Source organism: Schistocerca serialis, chromosome 3, assembly GCF_023864345.2.
Source record: "Schistocerca serialis cubense isolate TAMUIC-IGC-003099 chromosome 3, iqSchSeri2.2, whole genome shotgun sequence".
NCBI lineage: Eukaryota > Metazoa > Arthropoda > Insecta > Orthoptera > Acrididae > Schistocerca > Schistocerca serialis.
Window position 1 is genome coordinate 143836353 of NC_064640.1, and position 16624 is coordinate 143852976.

Below are 16624 nucleotides of genomic sequence, written 5' to 3' on the forward strand. Positions count from 1 at the left end.
CACATTCTTTGCTGCTCAACCTTCAACACTGTCTCCTCAGAAATTGACAGTCTCCTGTTCCTTTGTTCATCGTGAACTTTGGTCCAGCCATCTGCAAACTCTCTACACCACTTATGAACATTTTTGACATCCTTGCATGACTCATCATATACTTCCGTCAATTGGCAATGGATTTCAATTGGCGCAGTGCCCTTTGCATTCAAAAACCGAATAACTGCACGCAATTCACACTTGGTGGTAACATCCAACGGGAGCTCCATTCTCAACGGCCGCCAAGACAAGACCGAGTGCCTCAGCACGGCGGTGCACATGTAGCATCAAATTCCAGATACCCATTACAATTAAATTTTCATCTTCCTTAAGAAACTAATAAATTTCTTTTATATCATATCTTTTCCCCAATTACTTCATCTGCAGAACTATTAGGTCTGAACAGTTTTTTACTAGTACAGTGAGTTGTGGATTGATGTCTACCTTGGCTATAAGCCACCCCACTTTACTTCAGCTAGTACCTCTTCTACTTTCCGAACATCTTAGAAAGTCACGAGTCATGTCTGGATAGCTCAGCTAGTAAAAGCATGGCGCACAAAAGTCAAGGTTCCGTGTTTGAACCCCAGTCAAGCACATAGTTTTAATTGGCTACAAGGTTTCAAAAGAGTGCACACTCCACTGCAGAATAGAAATTTTCTGTATCACCAAAATGTGCCAATCTTAACTGCTAAGATATATCTACTAAGATCGAAAGCACAATTTTTCCAGTTTATGTTCTTATTGATACACATCAACCAGGTACTGGAATGATTCTATCTTGTTTACTAATAACGCATTTATTTATATTTTTGTAGTACAATATTGAATACATTTTGTTATAAAATTTTGACGGAAGTCCTTTGGGGAAATCCAGCTGAAGTCAATATTGGTATGTATTTTCTCTCAGTGATGGAAAAGAACATACGTGTGTGTCTGTACATCGAGACACTCATGAACTATGACAACATTAGCACATTGTGCTTGACAGTTTCTAGTTACTTGAAGATACTCAAGCGCCTTGTACTACACAAGGACTCGCCATAATGGATTCACAGAATGATACCAGTTACATATAAGTTCTCATTCATAACTAAGCAGCAGAGGAAGAAGATTAAAACCAAGAGACTTAAGATTGCAATTCTTTTGTCATGGGCTCTTGGTATTTGTGGTAGGACAGCATTTATTATAGGTGGCTACTACTACAGAAGAAATTTTTATTTGCTTCACATGAGGAGTGATACCTGCTGAAATGGAGTACCAGTCAATGTGCAGATAGCATCTGTGATATGTAATGTATACATCACTATACTGGGTTCAGGCTCATGTGACTATTTACAACTCCAAATAGTCTCAGAAGTGGGCTATTTTGGTCAAATAGCAATGGCTTAATGATATTCAAGTGAGCCATGTTTACCTGTTTTTGAAGTGCCATTATCTATGCAGTCATTATGTCTGGCAGGTGTTTTGTTAAGGCACTATAAGAATTGCATCCAAGTGTCTACAAAATTTGTGCCACCAATGATTAATATTCTATTTGTTTAGATTTGAGTAATTTCATTTGGAAATTACTTGTGCTCAAAACCAGAGCTGCTTATACATATTGGAGCAACACTTGACAATTCAGAGGCTTCCTTTGCCAGATTAGCTGGTTGTTTTTCAAGTAGTTCCTTACAGAGTGGAGGAGTGGCCATGTATGGGGGGGGGGGGGGGGGGGGGGGGGGAAAGTATTCCACTGAACAGATATCTGAATGTTGTGCAGGGGCAATTGAGTTTAGTGAAACTAAACATCTAATTTTTGTTGTTTATAGGTCCCCTAACTCTGACTTCAGAGTATTTCTGCTCAAGCTAGAGAGGGTTCTTGATTCACTTTATGGGTAATTTCATGCAAAATCACCTAGTGGCCATTGCCCTTATGTCACAGATTTTTCTGAAAATTTGGTGTACAAATGTACATAATGAGTTAGGGTTAAAATATTTTTTCTGGATTGTTTTGACCAAAATTGTAATTAGGAGACAATTTTGAAATGTGGGCCCCTTCTACCAACTGGTATTGAGAAACCAAGTGCCTTGTAAGTTCGTAACCACTATAACTTTTTTATTTATGAATCAATTTTATTCAATTTGGTGTCACTGGAAAGTAACAATTGTTATATTATAGCTCTATTCTTTTAAAGTGCTGTGTCTAAGCAACAAATGTTTGCAAATTTGTAATTAATGTAATTTCTCACTTTTTTTTTTTTTTTTTTTTTTTTGCAAATTTCAGGGTTTTAGCAGAATCTCAAGTTTCACCATCTGAATTTTAGTTTCAAATAATTCCTACTGTCATACTTTCCAACATAAAAAAAAAAAATTAAATCAGAAGGGTGTTTGTCCTCTATTGTTAGATCTTATACTTTTTCAATAATGCTGTAATAATTAATTGTTTCAAATAGCTAATCAACAATACATGAAACAACAATTAAAAATTCAGTCTAGCAGGAACACTCACATGCAACAAAGGCTGTGTGTGTGGGCGCACTTTATATACCCGAAGGACCTTTTTGTCTTGATTTTGTGCTGCTTACATAAGCAGCCATTATGCCTGGTAATTAGAGAACACGAAAAAGTTTCAAACCATCCAATTCTTTTCTGCAATATACACAGTTGATTAAAACTCACAATGGAAAACAAATGGTCTTTAGGTTTTGTGTCAGCAGTTGTGTGTCAGAAGAAAAGTAAAAGCAGTGAAGAGCTTGGTGTGACATAAGCAGTGACTGCGCGTGAGATCGCTCTAAGTTTTCATATATTTTTTAGGTTTCAGATATATATTTTAACAGTTTTTGTGATAATATTTACTGTATAAGTGACTAATTAGTGGTTTCTTCATTCACCTCTGCCTTTCTTGTGTTGTGATCTGATATTTGTGAGTGTTTCGTATCGAGCAACTTAACCTCTTACCTGTGTTTACTTCTGCGCTGACCAGTTGCAGCTATAGCGGCACATCGAAAGCTAAGTACTAATTAATTGTTTGTGTATAGTGGTTTATTTAGGAACTTTAGTAGTCTTCAACCGGTGTTCTTGGTGTTTTCTGATGAAATAATTTCAGAAGAAATTTTTGAGAACTGCTTTCAGTTTCGTTACTGTGTCATTAGATGTTTGATTTTCTTTCTGTGTTAGTCTTTTGTTATATTCTCATTTGCTGTTGATTAATACTGTCAATAATAGTAGTTACTTCCTTGTAGAGCAAGTTTGTGATTATTGTAGTCAGTTTTTTAACATCATCTTATTGTCGTAGCGGAACTTAGATACAGTAGTTTTCTTGTTTCAATAACTGTAAAATTTTACCATGAGTGAGAAGTGTGGGCTTTGCCGTAGGTTCGGGAGTAGTGGATTGCGGTGTGAGACTTGTTCGAAGTATTTTCACTTGCGGGGGGGGGGGGGGGGGGGGGGGATGCAGTGGGCATTCTGGTGAGATCCTCTCCTGGAACTGCAGGTTATGTAGCACGAGTAAGTAGTAAGTTGATAGAGGAGCAGGAGAGTAAGATTTGTGCCCTTCAGGTGCAGTTGAAAAACGCACATGAGCAGCTAGATAGGATGAGGAGGGAGAAGGGGGTTGAGGAATGGGAGCTGGCTGTTGGCAAGAGATCTGCTAGCAGAAGGAGATTTTCAGATAGTTTTAATATTGGTGGTTGCAATAGATATGACCAACTGTCAGAGTCTAGTGGAGAGGAATCTCTAGTAGCTGTAGATATAGGAAGTATGCAGCAGACCTCAGCAGTTACAATGGCTAGGACAGTTGCAAAGTCTAAGATAAAGAAGAAGGTTCTGCTGTTAGGTAGTTCTCGTGGTAAAGGTGTAGGCCAGCAGTTGCAGGAAATGTTGGGGAGTGAGTACCAGTTCACCAGCATTGTGAAGCCTAATGCAGGATTGGCTCAGGTGACTGTTAACATAGGGAAGTTATGTAGGGATTTTACTAAAGAGGATCAGGTAGTGATTGTGGGTGGGGCTGGTAATAGTATTGATAGGGATGGGGAGTATGACATAGATGGTGACTTGGAAAAGATAGCCACTCAGACTGGAAACACGAATGTGCATTTTGTGAAACTGTTTCAGCGTCACGATCGGCCTCATCTTAATACAGCCGTCAGGTGTAATAACAAGAGACTTCCGGGGGGTGCACTGATGACAGAAGGCATGGCTCACATTTCAGTGGTGTCTGAGTCTATCAGCAGGATGGGTTTCACTAGACACAGCCTGCACCTCAACAGGTATGAGAAGGGGAGGTTGGCAAAGCTTTTAGGTGACAGCATAGGTGGGGTTGGTGGGATCACTCATGGGAAAATTACTGCAGTAGTGGGTGTTGGAGCTGCACCTTTTTTAGATTGAAGTCAGCTGATAGGTATTCCTGCTTAAGGGAAGTCTCTCTAACAAGGGAATCACTTTTCACAAAGCTTAGGTATCCGAGTAATGAGGGAATTAGTATATTTCATCAAAATATACAAGGTATTAGAGATAAAGTTAGTGAACTGCTTATAGATGTTGACTCAAATTATTGGTATATCTGAACACTTCTTAAGTAAGGAGATAATTCAGAGGCTTCCGTTACCAGGATACAGGTTGGCTGGCAGCTTTTCGAGGAGCTCTTTGCGGTGTGGGGGAGTAGCCATGTATATGAAAAACGGCATCCCATTTGAGTCAATTGATGTTTCAAAGTACTGCACTGAAAAGGTGTTTGAATGTTGTGCAGGTGTGGCTAAATTTAACGGAGCTAAACTTCTAACTGTTGTTATTTATAGATCCTCAGACTCCGATTTCACAACATTTTTGCTAAAGCTAGAGGAGGTTCTTGGTTCACTTTATAGGAAATACAAAAAGTTAGTTATATGTGGTGACTTCAATATTAATTGTATAAGTGATTGTGCAAGGAAGAGGATGCTGGTAGACCTCTAATTCATATAATCTCATGCAAACCGAATTCTTTCGAACGAGAGCGCAAGGGAACAGTAGAACAACCACAGACAACATTTTTGTTCATTCCTCATTACTAGAAGGGCATTCTGTTAGCAAAAAGGTGAATGGCCTTTCAGATCATGATGCACAAATTTTAACTTTAAAAGATTGTTTTGCTGCAACACATGTTAAATATAGTCATCAGCTGTTCAGGAAAGCTGATCCAGTTGCTGCAGAGACCTTTGTAAACCTTATAAAGGAACAAGAGTGGCAAGATGTTTATAGCGCTGATAATTGTAGACGATAAATATAATGCCTTTCTCAAGACTTTTCTCATGCTCTTTGAAAGTTGCTTTCCGTTAGAACGTTTAAAACAGGGTACTAGCACAAGCAGGCAGCCTGGGTGGCTGACTAGAGGGATAAGAATATCTTGTAGAACAAAGTGGCAATTATATCAAAACGTTAGAAACAGTCAAAATCTAAATGCAGCAGCCCATTACAAACAGTATTGTAAGGTGCTTAAAAATGTTATTAGGATGGCAGAAAGTATGTGGTATGTAGATAGAATAGCTAAGCCTCAGGATAAAATTAAAACCATATGGTCAGTCGTAAAGGAAATTGCTGCTCTGCAGAGACAGGTCGAGGATATAGGATCAGTGCGTAGTGGGAATGTCCGTGTTACTGATAAGTCGCATATATGTACAGTATTTAATAATCACTTTCTGAATATAACAGGTGAACTAAATAGAAACCTAGTCCCAACAGGGAATGGTATAGCGCTCTTAGAAAAAAGTGTTCCGAGACTGTTACCTGAAATGCTCCTCCATGATACTGACAAGAGGGAAATTGAGTTAATAATTAAATCACTAAAGACCAAGAACTCTCATGGATATTGAGAGTGGTAGTGATGTTCAGTCCCAATGGGGCACTGTTAAGTGGGGTGTTCCCCAAGGGTCGGTGCTGGGGCCACTGCTGTTTCTTATTTATATAAATGATATGCCTTCTTGTATTACAGGTGATTCAAAAATATTTCTGTTTGCTGATGACACCAGCTTGGTAGTGAAGGATCTTGTGTGTAATATTGAAACAGTATCAAATAATGTAGTTCATGAAATAAGTTTGTGGCTTGTGGAAAATAATTTGATGCTAAATCACAGTAAGACTCAGTTTTTACAGTTTCTAACTCACAATTCAACAAGAACCGATATTTTGATCAGACAGAACGGGCATATTTATAAGTGAGACGGAACAGTTAAAGTTCCTAGGCGTTCGGATAGATAGTAAGCTGTTGTGGAAAGCCCATGTCCAGGATCTCGTTCAGAGGCTAAATGCTGCTTTATTTACCATTAGAACACTATCTGAAATAAGTGACACTTCAACACGAAAAGTAGTCTACTTCGCATATTTTCATACGCTTATGTCATATGGTATTATTTTTTGGGGTAATTCTTCTGATTCAAAAAGGGTATTTTTGGCTCAAAAACGGGCTGTTCGAGCTGTGTGTGGTGTAAGTTCGAGAACGTCTTGTCGACCGCTATTCAATAGTCTGGGAATTCTGACATTGCCCTCACAGTATATATTTTCTTTAATGTCGTTTGTTGTTAGCAATATTAGCTTATTACCAAGAGTTAGCAGCTTTCACCCAGTTAATACTAGGCAGAAATCCAATCTGGATGTGGAATGCACTTCCTTGATTCTTGTGCAGAAAGCAGTGCAGTATTCTGCTGTATCCATTTTCAATAAGCTACCACAAGACCTCAAAAATCTCAGCAGTAGCCCAAACACTTATGTCTAAACTGAAGAGTTTCCTCATGGCTCACTCCTCCTATTCTGTCGAGGAGCTCCTGGAAGAGCTGAAACATTAAGCAAATTTCAGTGTTACATTGTTGATTTTCTTTTTTTAAACTTACGAATTGTCGCCTGAATATGTTTCTTATATTTCATTTTATCTGTTTCTACTATCGTGTTGTAATTTCATGTATCGACTTGTTCCATGACCATGGAGACTTCTTAATTTGGTCCCACAGAACAATAAATAAATAAATAAATAAATAAAAATAAAGATATGTCAAGCTTGAATCAAGCTGATATTGAATTATTGAAGCTAAGAAGCACCTGTGAAAATATTGAGAGAGTTTGTTCTTCTCACAAAAGGCTGTATTTGGGAACATTTGAAGACAAAGAATTTGCTGTGACCCTTTTAAGAAGGATGATGAAAAGACTGCTAAGAAATCTTTGAAACCTATTTCTTTAACCATGGAAAGGAAATATAAAACCCTTGGACTTATCCCAGGTACCAAGCTGTGCATAACATGCCGTAAGGACATTTTATCTCCTATGGGGGATGACCTTCCAGGGATGGATGAATGTGAAGTTGAAGATCAAGAATACACACCAGATCCATCTACAGCTCTTCAAAACTTAATGAAAGTTGTGAATTACTTGAAATTTCACCATTTAAGGTTACCAAGAGAGCACCAGACAGGCGTCCAGAATACATTCGATCCAAGTCTCGTCACTTAGCTTTAAAAATCCAGCAAACAACATCAGAAGTGCTACATGTTCCAGTGAAAAATGTGTCTGAAGAAACGGGCAGTGCTGAATGTACAGAGTAATAATTTAATGCAAAAACTTAGAGAAATTCAGCAGAAGTTCTGTTAAAGAAAAACTACAAATACTTACCTTAGCACCAGCTTCATGGAGTACAGAAAAAATCCAAATGTTTTTTAACACTACCGAATACATGGTAAAGAAATCTAGGGTATTGCTAAAAGAAGATGGTATTTTGTCAAAAGGGAGTTATAAAGTGGGAAACAGAATAGGTACGGATGTGAAAAAACGTGTCCAGAATTTTTACTGTGAAGATGATATAAGTCACCCCTTCAGAAATGGCAAAAGAGTGTATAAGACAAAAAGACTAAATTTGCATAATCTGAAAGATGTATACTTAGCTTTCAGAGAAAAATACCCTGAAGATAAAATTGGCTTTACTAAATTTTGTGAACTTAGGCCAAAAGAATGTGTTACTGTAAACAGTTGTGGACTGCATAACTGTATGTGTATGCATGTAACACCAAAATGTAAAACTGTTAATGCATGCTGCACATGTGAAAGAATCGTACACTGAACTTCTAAGAAACTTGTGTGCAATCTGGGAAATGAGGAGTGCATGCTGCATTGCTGTTCTTGGTGTCCTGACGAATATGAACTGTGGAATGTTTTAATGGAGGTGGAGTCCTTACAAGATTGTAACAATGTTGTATTCAAACAATGGATCCAAACTGATCGACCTACACGAGACATTAATGAAGACAACCGATGAATTTGTCGAGTATCTCATGCAAAAACTTCAAAACTTAACACATCATATGTATCAAAATCTGAGTCACTACTTCAAATCAAGCAAAGAAACCCTCCCTGATACTACATGCATCATAGTGGATTTTGCAGAAAACTATACCTGTTTGCTTCAGGATGCTGCACAAGGATTTCACTGGCAGAACATTCAAGTCACCCTTCGTCCTTTTGTGGTGTACTTTAAAAACAGATGATTGCATTAAGTCAATGTAATTGTGTTGTATAAGTGACTGTTTGCAGAATGATACAAACACATTCTATGTATTCCAGAAGACTGCTCTAACTTATGTATTGGAACAATTACCACACACCCAACGTGTTATGTACTTCAGTGATGGCAGTTCTGCACAATATAAAAACTTAAAGAACTGTTTAAATTTGTGCCATCACAAGCAAGATCATGGAGTAACTGCAGAATGGAATTTTTTTTGTCACTACTCATTACAAATATGCACGTGATGGAGTTGATGGTACTATTAAATGTTTAGCAACAAGAGCAAATTTACAGCATCCATGTCACAAACAATATGAGACTGGTTCTACCATTCCTGGGTTGTCACTTTTTCAAACCACTGAATGAAAATAAGTTGCTGATAAAGTGTGTTTCATCATCTACTAAATTCATTCAAGTTCCTTTTCGAATTCAAAACACTGCCTCTAACACAATTAAAGAAGAAACATGTGCCACAGCTATCTACGATAATCAGTGGTGGCTTGGAAAAATTCTAGAGATAAGTGAAGCGCACAGAGATGCAAAAGTCAAGTTCATGAGTCCAAGTAGCCCTTCCTCAAGTTATTCACGGCCACTTCACACTGATGTTTGCTGGATACCTTATGAAAACATTTTAATGACTTTGCCTGCTCCTAGTGCAACCACAAGTACTAGTTGTTTATATACTTTTGAATCAGACATAATATTGTCCATTGAAAATTTGTTTGAAAGAATGAATGCTTTTTAGAGTTTTATGAATGTGTTTTATGAGAACTGATCATAATTTGTGACCACTAGGTAAGAGTCACAAAATGAAACTTGTATATTATTATTTATATTCTTTCTCTTTTAAATGATTAAACAGAATAAACGCCCTTCTGATTTTTTTAATGTTGAAATGTATGACTACAGGAATTCTTTGAGACAAAATTTAAAATGGTGAAACTTGTGATTTTGATGAAAAAAATTCATGAAGTTTGTAAAAAAATTTTTTTTTTGAAAAGTGGCTTTAATTACAGATTTGCACATATTTATATGCACAGTTGCAGCATTTTTATAGTTTAGTGATAGTTGGTCCTTTTATCTTTCTAATGACAACAAATTGAATAAAATCGATTTATAAATAAGGGAGTTATAGTAGTTAAAAGCTTTCAACCTACCATTTGTACTGACACCAGATGGAGAAAATGCCAGACATTTCAAAATGGCCCCCCTGACTAAGTTTTGATCTAAAAAAATTTATTTTATCACTTTCTATTTATGTACTTTCTTACATCAAATTTTCTCAAATACCTGTGACATGATGACAACGAGATTTCTTTAATTTGGGTGATTTTAAATGAAATGAACCTTTTAGCAAGTACCAGAAATTAGTGATATGTTGTGATTTCAATATTAATTTTGTATATGATTGTGGAAGAAAAAGGATGTTGATAGATCTCCTAAATTCATACGATCTGATGCAGACTGTATTTTCTCCAACTAAGGTGCAGGGGAACAGTAGCACAGCCATTGACAATATTTTTATTTATTCTTCATTTCTAGATGGGCATTCTGTTAGTAGAAGGGTGAATCAGACCATGATGCACAAATTTTAACACTAAAAGGTTTCTGCAGTCAAGCAAATGTCACATGTAATCACGAACTATTTCAGAAAGTTAATCCAACAGCAATAGCGAGTTTTTTAAACCTCGTCAAAGAACAAGAGTGGTAGGATGTCTACAGTGCTGATAACTTAGATGATAAATACAATGCTTTCCTTAACATGTTCCTCATGCTCTTTGAGAGTTGCTTTCCATTAGAACATTCATTTTACTAGCAGTAAAAGGCAGCCCGGTATTGACTAGTGGGATAAGGATATCATGTAGAACAAAATGGGAATTACATCACAATGTTAGACGTAGTCACAATCAAGCTACAGTGGCCCATTACAAATAGTATTGTAAGGTGCTTAGAAATGTTATCAGGAAGGCAAAGAGTATGTGCTATGCAAATAGAATAGATAATTCACAGGGTAAAATTAAAACCATATGGACAGTTGTGAAGGAAGTGTCTGGTCAGCAGCACAAGGTTGACGACACAGTCAGTTCATAATAAAAATACTTATGTTACTGATAAATCAGATATATGTACAGTATTTAACAATCATTTTCTGAGCATTGCTAGTGAATTAAATTAAAAAATTAGTTTCTACAGGGAATTGTATAACTCTCATGGATAATGGCTTTCTGGGACCGATGTCTGAAATACTCCTCTGTGATATAGACAATAATTAAATCACTGAAGAGTAAGGACTCTCGTGGATATGATGGAGTGCCTAGCAGAATATTAAAGTACTGTGCTGCACATGTTAGCCCTGTGTTTAGCCACATTTGTAATTTTTCCTTTAGGAATGGTCAGTTTCCTGAATGATTAAAGTGCTCAGTAGTAGAGTCACATTATAAAAAGGGAGAAAGGTATAATGTAGACAATTTTAGATCTATTTCTATGCCATCAGTGTTTGCTAACGTAATTGAAAAGGCCGAGTATGTAAGGATAACTCTAACATTTTATATCACACGATTTACTATCAAATGTACAGTTCGGCTTTAGAAGTCGTTTAACAACTGAAAATGCTATATTCTCTTTTCTCTGCGAGGTACTGGATGGATTAAAGAAAAGGTTTTGACACTAGGCATATTTCTTGATTTAACTAAGGTGTTTGTTTGTGTTGATCACAAAACATTGTTCCACAAGTTGGACCATTATGGAATACTGGGAGTAAATCACAGTTGGTTTAACTCATACTTTAACAACAGACAGCAAAAGGTCATTATTCGCAGTGTTTAGAGTGGTGGTGATGTGGGGTCTGAATGGTGTATGGTCAAATGGAGGGGGGGGGGGGGAGGGGGGCGCAGTAATCAGTGTTACGGACACTCCTGTTCCTTATTTATATAAGTGATGTGCCCTCTAGTATTACGGATAACTCTAAAATATTTGTTTTGCTGATGACACTAGCTTGGTAGTAAAGGACACTGTGTGCAACACTGGCTCAGATCAGTTTCAAATAGTGCAGTTCATGGCTTGTAGAAAATGAACAAACAATAAATCACAAAAAGACTCAGTTTTTACAATTTCTAACACACAGTTCAACAAAACCCGATCTTTCAATTTCACAGAATTGGCATATGATTAGTGAAACCGAACAGTTGAAATTTCTAGGTGTTCAGATAGATAGTAAACTGTCATAGAAAGCCCATGTCCAGGATTTTGTTCATTGACTTAAATGCTGCCATTTTTACTATTAGAATACTGTCCAGAGTAAGTGATTGTTTGACATGAAAATTAGTCTACTTTGCTCATTTTCATTCGCTTATGTCATACGGTATTAAATTTTGGGGTAACTCTTCCTATTCTAAAAGGATATTTTTGGCTCAAACTGGCAGTTTGGGCAATAAGCGGTGTAAGTTCGCAAACCTCTTGTCGATCCATGTTCACTTGTCTGGATATTTTGACACTGGCCCCTCAATATACATATTCTTTACTGTCATTTCTTGTTAACAATATCAAACTTACAACCATGAATAAGCAGCTTTCACCCAGTTAATACTCAACAGAACTCTTGTGCAGAAAGGTGTGCAGTATACTGCTGCATCCATTTTCAATAAGCTGCCACAAGAATTAAAAAATCTTAGCAGTAATCCACACACTTTCAAACTGAAACTGAAGAGTTTCCTCGTGGGTCACTCCTGGCGAGAAGTTCCTTGAAAAATTAAGCTGATTCTTCGTTATATTGGAGATTCTGTTTACTTAAACTTATGGATTGACTTTTTTTGGGTTCATAAACATTTTATCTGTTATTACTTTTATGTTGTAATTTCATGTACTGACTCGTTCCATGACCTTTGAGATTTGCTTCTCAATTAGGTCCTACAGAAATCGACATGTAAATAAATAAAACAGATTTTCCATGCACTCCATAAAGTCCGTTTTGGATGGACAGTTACACAGATATTATAATCACCTGTCTTTACAGGACATCTGTTCTTTAACTAATTACACACCACTCCGTTCATCTTCTCTTTAAGTCGGGGAGTTTGTTTCTTATGGAATGTATTATCACTTACTTTGATATTAATTTTAATTTACATATTTTCTGGTATATGCATAAGGTGTATTTTATCCTTATTTGTTTTTAAGCATGTTTCATTAAACTGAGAACAATGGGCTCTGTAACTTCAGTATAAGAACATGAAAGTGAATAATGTGACACAAAAATGGTGTTTTGAAGGCAGAAGAGACTTATAAATGGCAGAGATGCAAATAAACACAGTGCATAATTAACCTGAATACTGAACACACTGGGATACTTTGTACAGCTTATATATATTTGAAAAATGTCATTTCAGCCATCAAGAACTGCTGACAAATTACTTATTTGAAGACCAGTTTGATCTCTGTGTGTGTAATGTTATTTCCAACAGCCTACATGACATTACTGTGGCAGCAAATAACATAAAATGCCATTCTGTGTCAACTGTCAAACTTTGTCTATTCTTATAATCAGGCCCAAAATTTTCACTTACAGTGACTCAACAGAGTATGTATTGCCATGTAGGCTGCTGTAAATATGTTTCAGATTCCTGAATATGATATGAAGACCAGAACTGGTTGTTAATGAATGTTTTTTGCCAGCAGCTCTTGGCAGCTGAAATGTCACTTATTCAAACACTGGGATAGCACTGACACACTTCTCCATAACAACCTGACGTAAGAAATTGTCGAATGGTTGCAATAAAGCACAGCAAATATAAGTACTTGGAAGCTGTGTTTACTTTTGGCAGTTTGTTCATGTGATGCAAAAATGCTACCATTATTAACATTACACGACAATCCCTGGGAAGGGGGGCGGGGGTGAAGGACACGGACCTCATTTAATGCTTTAACTAAAATCATAAGTTTTAAAAATATTCCACCAACAAATTAAGAGTTTTTCCAGTAGCTTTATACTGACGCATAGCTTCCTTATGATCACGTTATTACCTGCCAAGCTAACCTAGACTTCGGGTCACGATACATGTAAGTCTGCCCCATAATCAAGATTTCTGGGATTAAATTCAGTTTTCATTGCATAGACCCAAAAAATGAGAGATTCTCGTTGGTGTGGAACATGTCAAAGTATAATATAAGACATTTGCATATAACACTTGCTACTCTGATCATTTGTCAGGAGATACTTGAAAACAAGTTAATACAATGCAATAAACTGCGACAGCTAATACTACAGAATTAACACACTGTCAGAATGAAAGACTTTTATCCACTCTTAATAAATTTATCATATGCGGAATACCTAATCTTGACTGTTGTGACCAAGTGTTGTCAAAACTGAAATGTAACAGATATTTTTACTTAAGCTGATTTAACAGTCTCTGTTAAGATATTCACCTATGGCGTAGAACGAGTTGCCTATAAAAAAGTCTTTCAAACTCTGTTTAAACCGTGCTTTATCTGAAACCAAGTTTTTAATGGTTTATTAAAAATGTGTGTTCCAGAATATTGGAGCCCTTTTAGGACCAAGGTAGGCCTAAGTGATTTTAGGCCTTTTCATAGATTTTTCTTATACCTAGTGTACTGAGCTATTGGTTGGAAATAGAGATGTATTACTTGCAACAAATTTCATTAAGGAATAAATATACTGAGAAGCAGTGGTTAGAATACAAAGTTCCTTGAACAGCTTTCTACAAGATGTTCTTGAATTTGGGAGGGGCGGTAATTTCACAATACTCTAAGCCAAAAACTCTGCAGACATAACATATTACGCATCAAATAAAGACTTCAAGATAATACCAAAGCTGCTTCATTACAAATAACTTATTGCCAAGTGATTAAATATTATATTTTGTTTTATTTTTGAGATTCGTTGGGGTTACGGACTCGCCGTCATTTTACAATGATGACGCGAGAATATTAACTGAGTGATAACAGCAATAGAAAACTATATAGGCTGATACGAACTAGGCCTACAAGTACTCAACAGTCATAACTGAAGTCATCAAATTTTCACTGATAACTACTGGTCACAATGGAGACACTATCTCTCTGGCTCCCTTCGAAATTATAGTGTGCAACATTGGAAAGCCGCGATGTTTTAATACCACTACTGCAAAGCTGCTTACTTCACTACAAATTACTCTCCAAGTTACCAAATCTGTAATAAGAACTTACAGCTGCGATGGCTAAAGCAATTTCATATTATGAAACAAGTGTAGTGATTCCTAAGGCAATAACGATTACCGTATAATTACACATCCCGCCATACAAAAATTCGTTACTTGCTAAACTTTGCCCCTGAAAAACTTCAGTAATAACATACCAAAAAATATAACAGCAGAGTCTGTGGTAGCAAATAACAGAGCTGCGTAAAACACAATCGCAAACATTTTGCTTCCCCTTCTACACCGCTCTTCTGACTTGACGTCTATCAACTACACACATACAACATACACCGGTTATCCACCGGCCAATCCTTTGTATCTGTAACTATAAACATCATACATCTCCAGTGGCGCCAACATACGCGGTTAGATCAAGGTACAGCTCTAGGGTCGTCAAGATAATCTTTGGTTCGAGCTGTCACATGCAAATGTTTTGATTGACGCTGCACTCCGGCTGCAGTATTGAGGTATGGGGGGTAGGTGAAGTTATCAAAACTGTCGTGAGGCAAATTGAATTGTTTACTATTAAAAATATATTGGTGAATTTTATTCCTCGCGACACCGCAGTTGTTAGTGGTGCATTTAAGATATTTTAATGTCGATCAAGTGTTTTGTGGCACCAACAAAGCGTTAGAGTTCTTGATATCTGCCTCATGTCAGGAAAACATCTATTATTCGGAAGACTAAGTGACTTCGAGGTCTTACTTCTTAAGGAAGGTAGCAGGCTAGGCATAGGTTTTTGAGAAACATCTGGGCAAGTGTCATGTGAGTTGAAACTTCGTTGTTCTTTCTCTGCCCCCCCCCCCTCCACCCCCCCCCCCCCACCGGCCGTCTTCCACCCCCCCCCCCTCCCCCCTGGGAACAGACCGTGTTTACACATTTGACTAACTCAGATTCCCATTCCTTTAGTAAAGATGTACTATTTCTTCAAACAAAAGTAATTGCTTTTTTATACTAGTTATGTGTTGTGTTGCATGTATACTCATTATTTTCACTACACCAAGCAAGTGTAACTATAGTTTTTTTAAAAGGTAGATACAGCACTGACCCATATGAAGTTTACATTCTGACACTTTAATGGTTCTATCTTAATTTATAATTGTGTTGTTTGTGTGTTCGATGGACCATGCCCACACTATCTGCCTGTTATACAGTTACATTTGTTTGTTTGTTTTTCCTGTGGTCATTTTGCACTGTGGTATTGTACTCATAGAAAATATTAATATTAATTACTGCTGACAACTTCTGTCACAAATACATTACATTCTCAGTTTATTTAAAACTTCATGCAGCATTAATCTATTCCATATACATGCACACTAGGTGTTGTGTATTTTAAAATGTATTGAAGTTTACATTACAGTCATCTTGCATTTGCCAGTGATGTCATTATATGAGGTCTGGGTGAGATGGGCATGTGACAGTTTGTGTGTTGATGAAGCCAAGAAATGTGTCACAAAAACAAGCACTTTTTAAAAATGATTGTTGTTGTGACAGAGTTATCTGTGGTATAGCGTATGGATTAATTGTATTTTGATCATGCTTTACCAATTACTGTCAGGCTACTTTCCTGCATAGCCTAGACCTTGAGCTATGCTAGAGGTGAATATCTCCGCATTTCTAAAATTTCGCAGTCATGATCATTGGCTTCACCAACTCATAACAAAACTGTCACCTTCCAATATAACCTAGGTTGTGAGCTATGCTACAGATAAGTCTGCTCCCACAATCCATATTCCGAGCACTAATATAGACACAAAAGAAATACAGCCATTGTTCTGTTCTCTTTCTGTTTGTGCAAATATGACGTCACATCCCATCATCATTGTCATGGGATGAAAGTGATATCTAATATTGGTAGGTTCAGTTGACCCATATTTACATTCCCAATAAAAATTCC

The 16624-nt window shown here is 36.9% G+C and overlaps 2 protein-coding genes across 2 annotated transcripts in view; one reads left to right on the forward strand and one right to left on the reverse strand.

Moving 5' to 3' along the window:
- Positions 1-15055, reverse strand: part of LOC126469849 (uncharacterized) — a 40188-nt gene extending 25133 nt beyond the window's left edge. Inside the window, exon 1 of the mRNA XM_050097149.1 lies at positions 14883-15055. Coding sequence (XP_049953106.1) covers positions 14883-14949 — 67 coding nt within the window. The 5' untranslated portion in view covers positions 14950-15055. The remainder of the gene's footprint in view (positions 1-14882) is intronic.
- A 330-nt stretch (positions 15056-15385) lies between these two features.
- The window catches only part of LOC126470724 (integral membrane protein GPR155), a 165541-nt gene continuing 164302 nt past the window's right edge, over positions 15386-16624 (forward strand). The window contains exon 1 of the mRNA XM_050098727.1: positions 15386-15489. Coding sequence (XP_049954684.1) covers positions 15488-15489 — 2 coding nt within the window. The 5' untranslated portion in view covers positions 15386-15487. The remainder of the gene's footprint in view (positions 15490-16624) is intronic.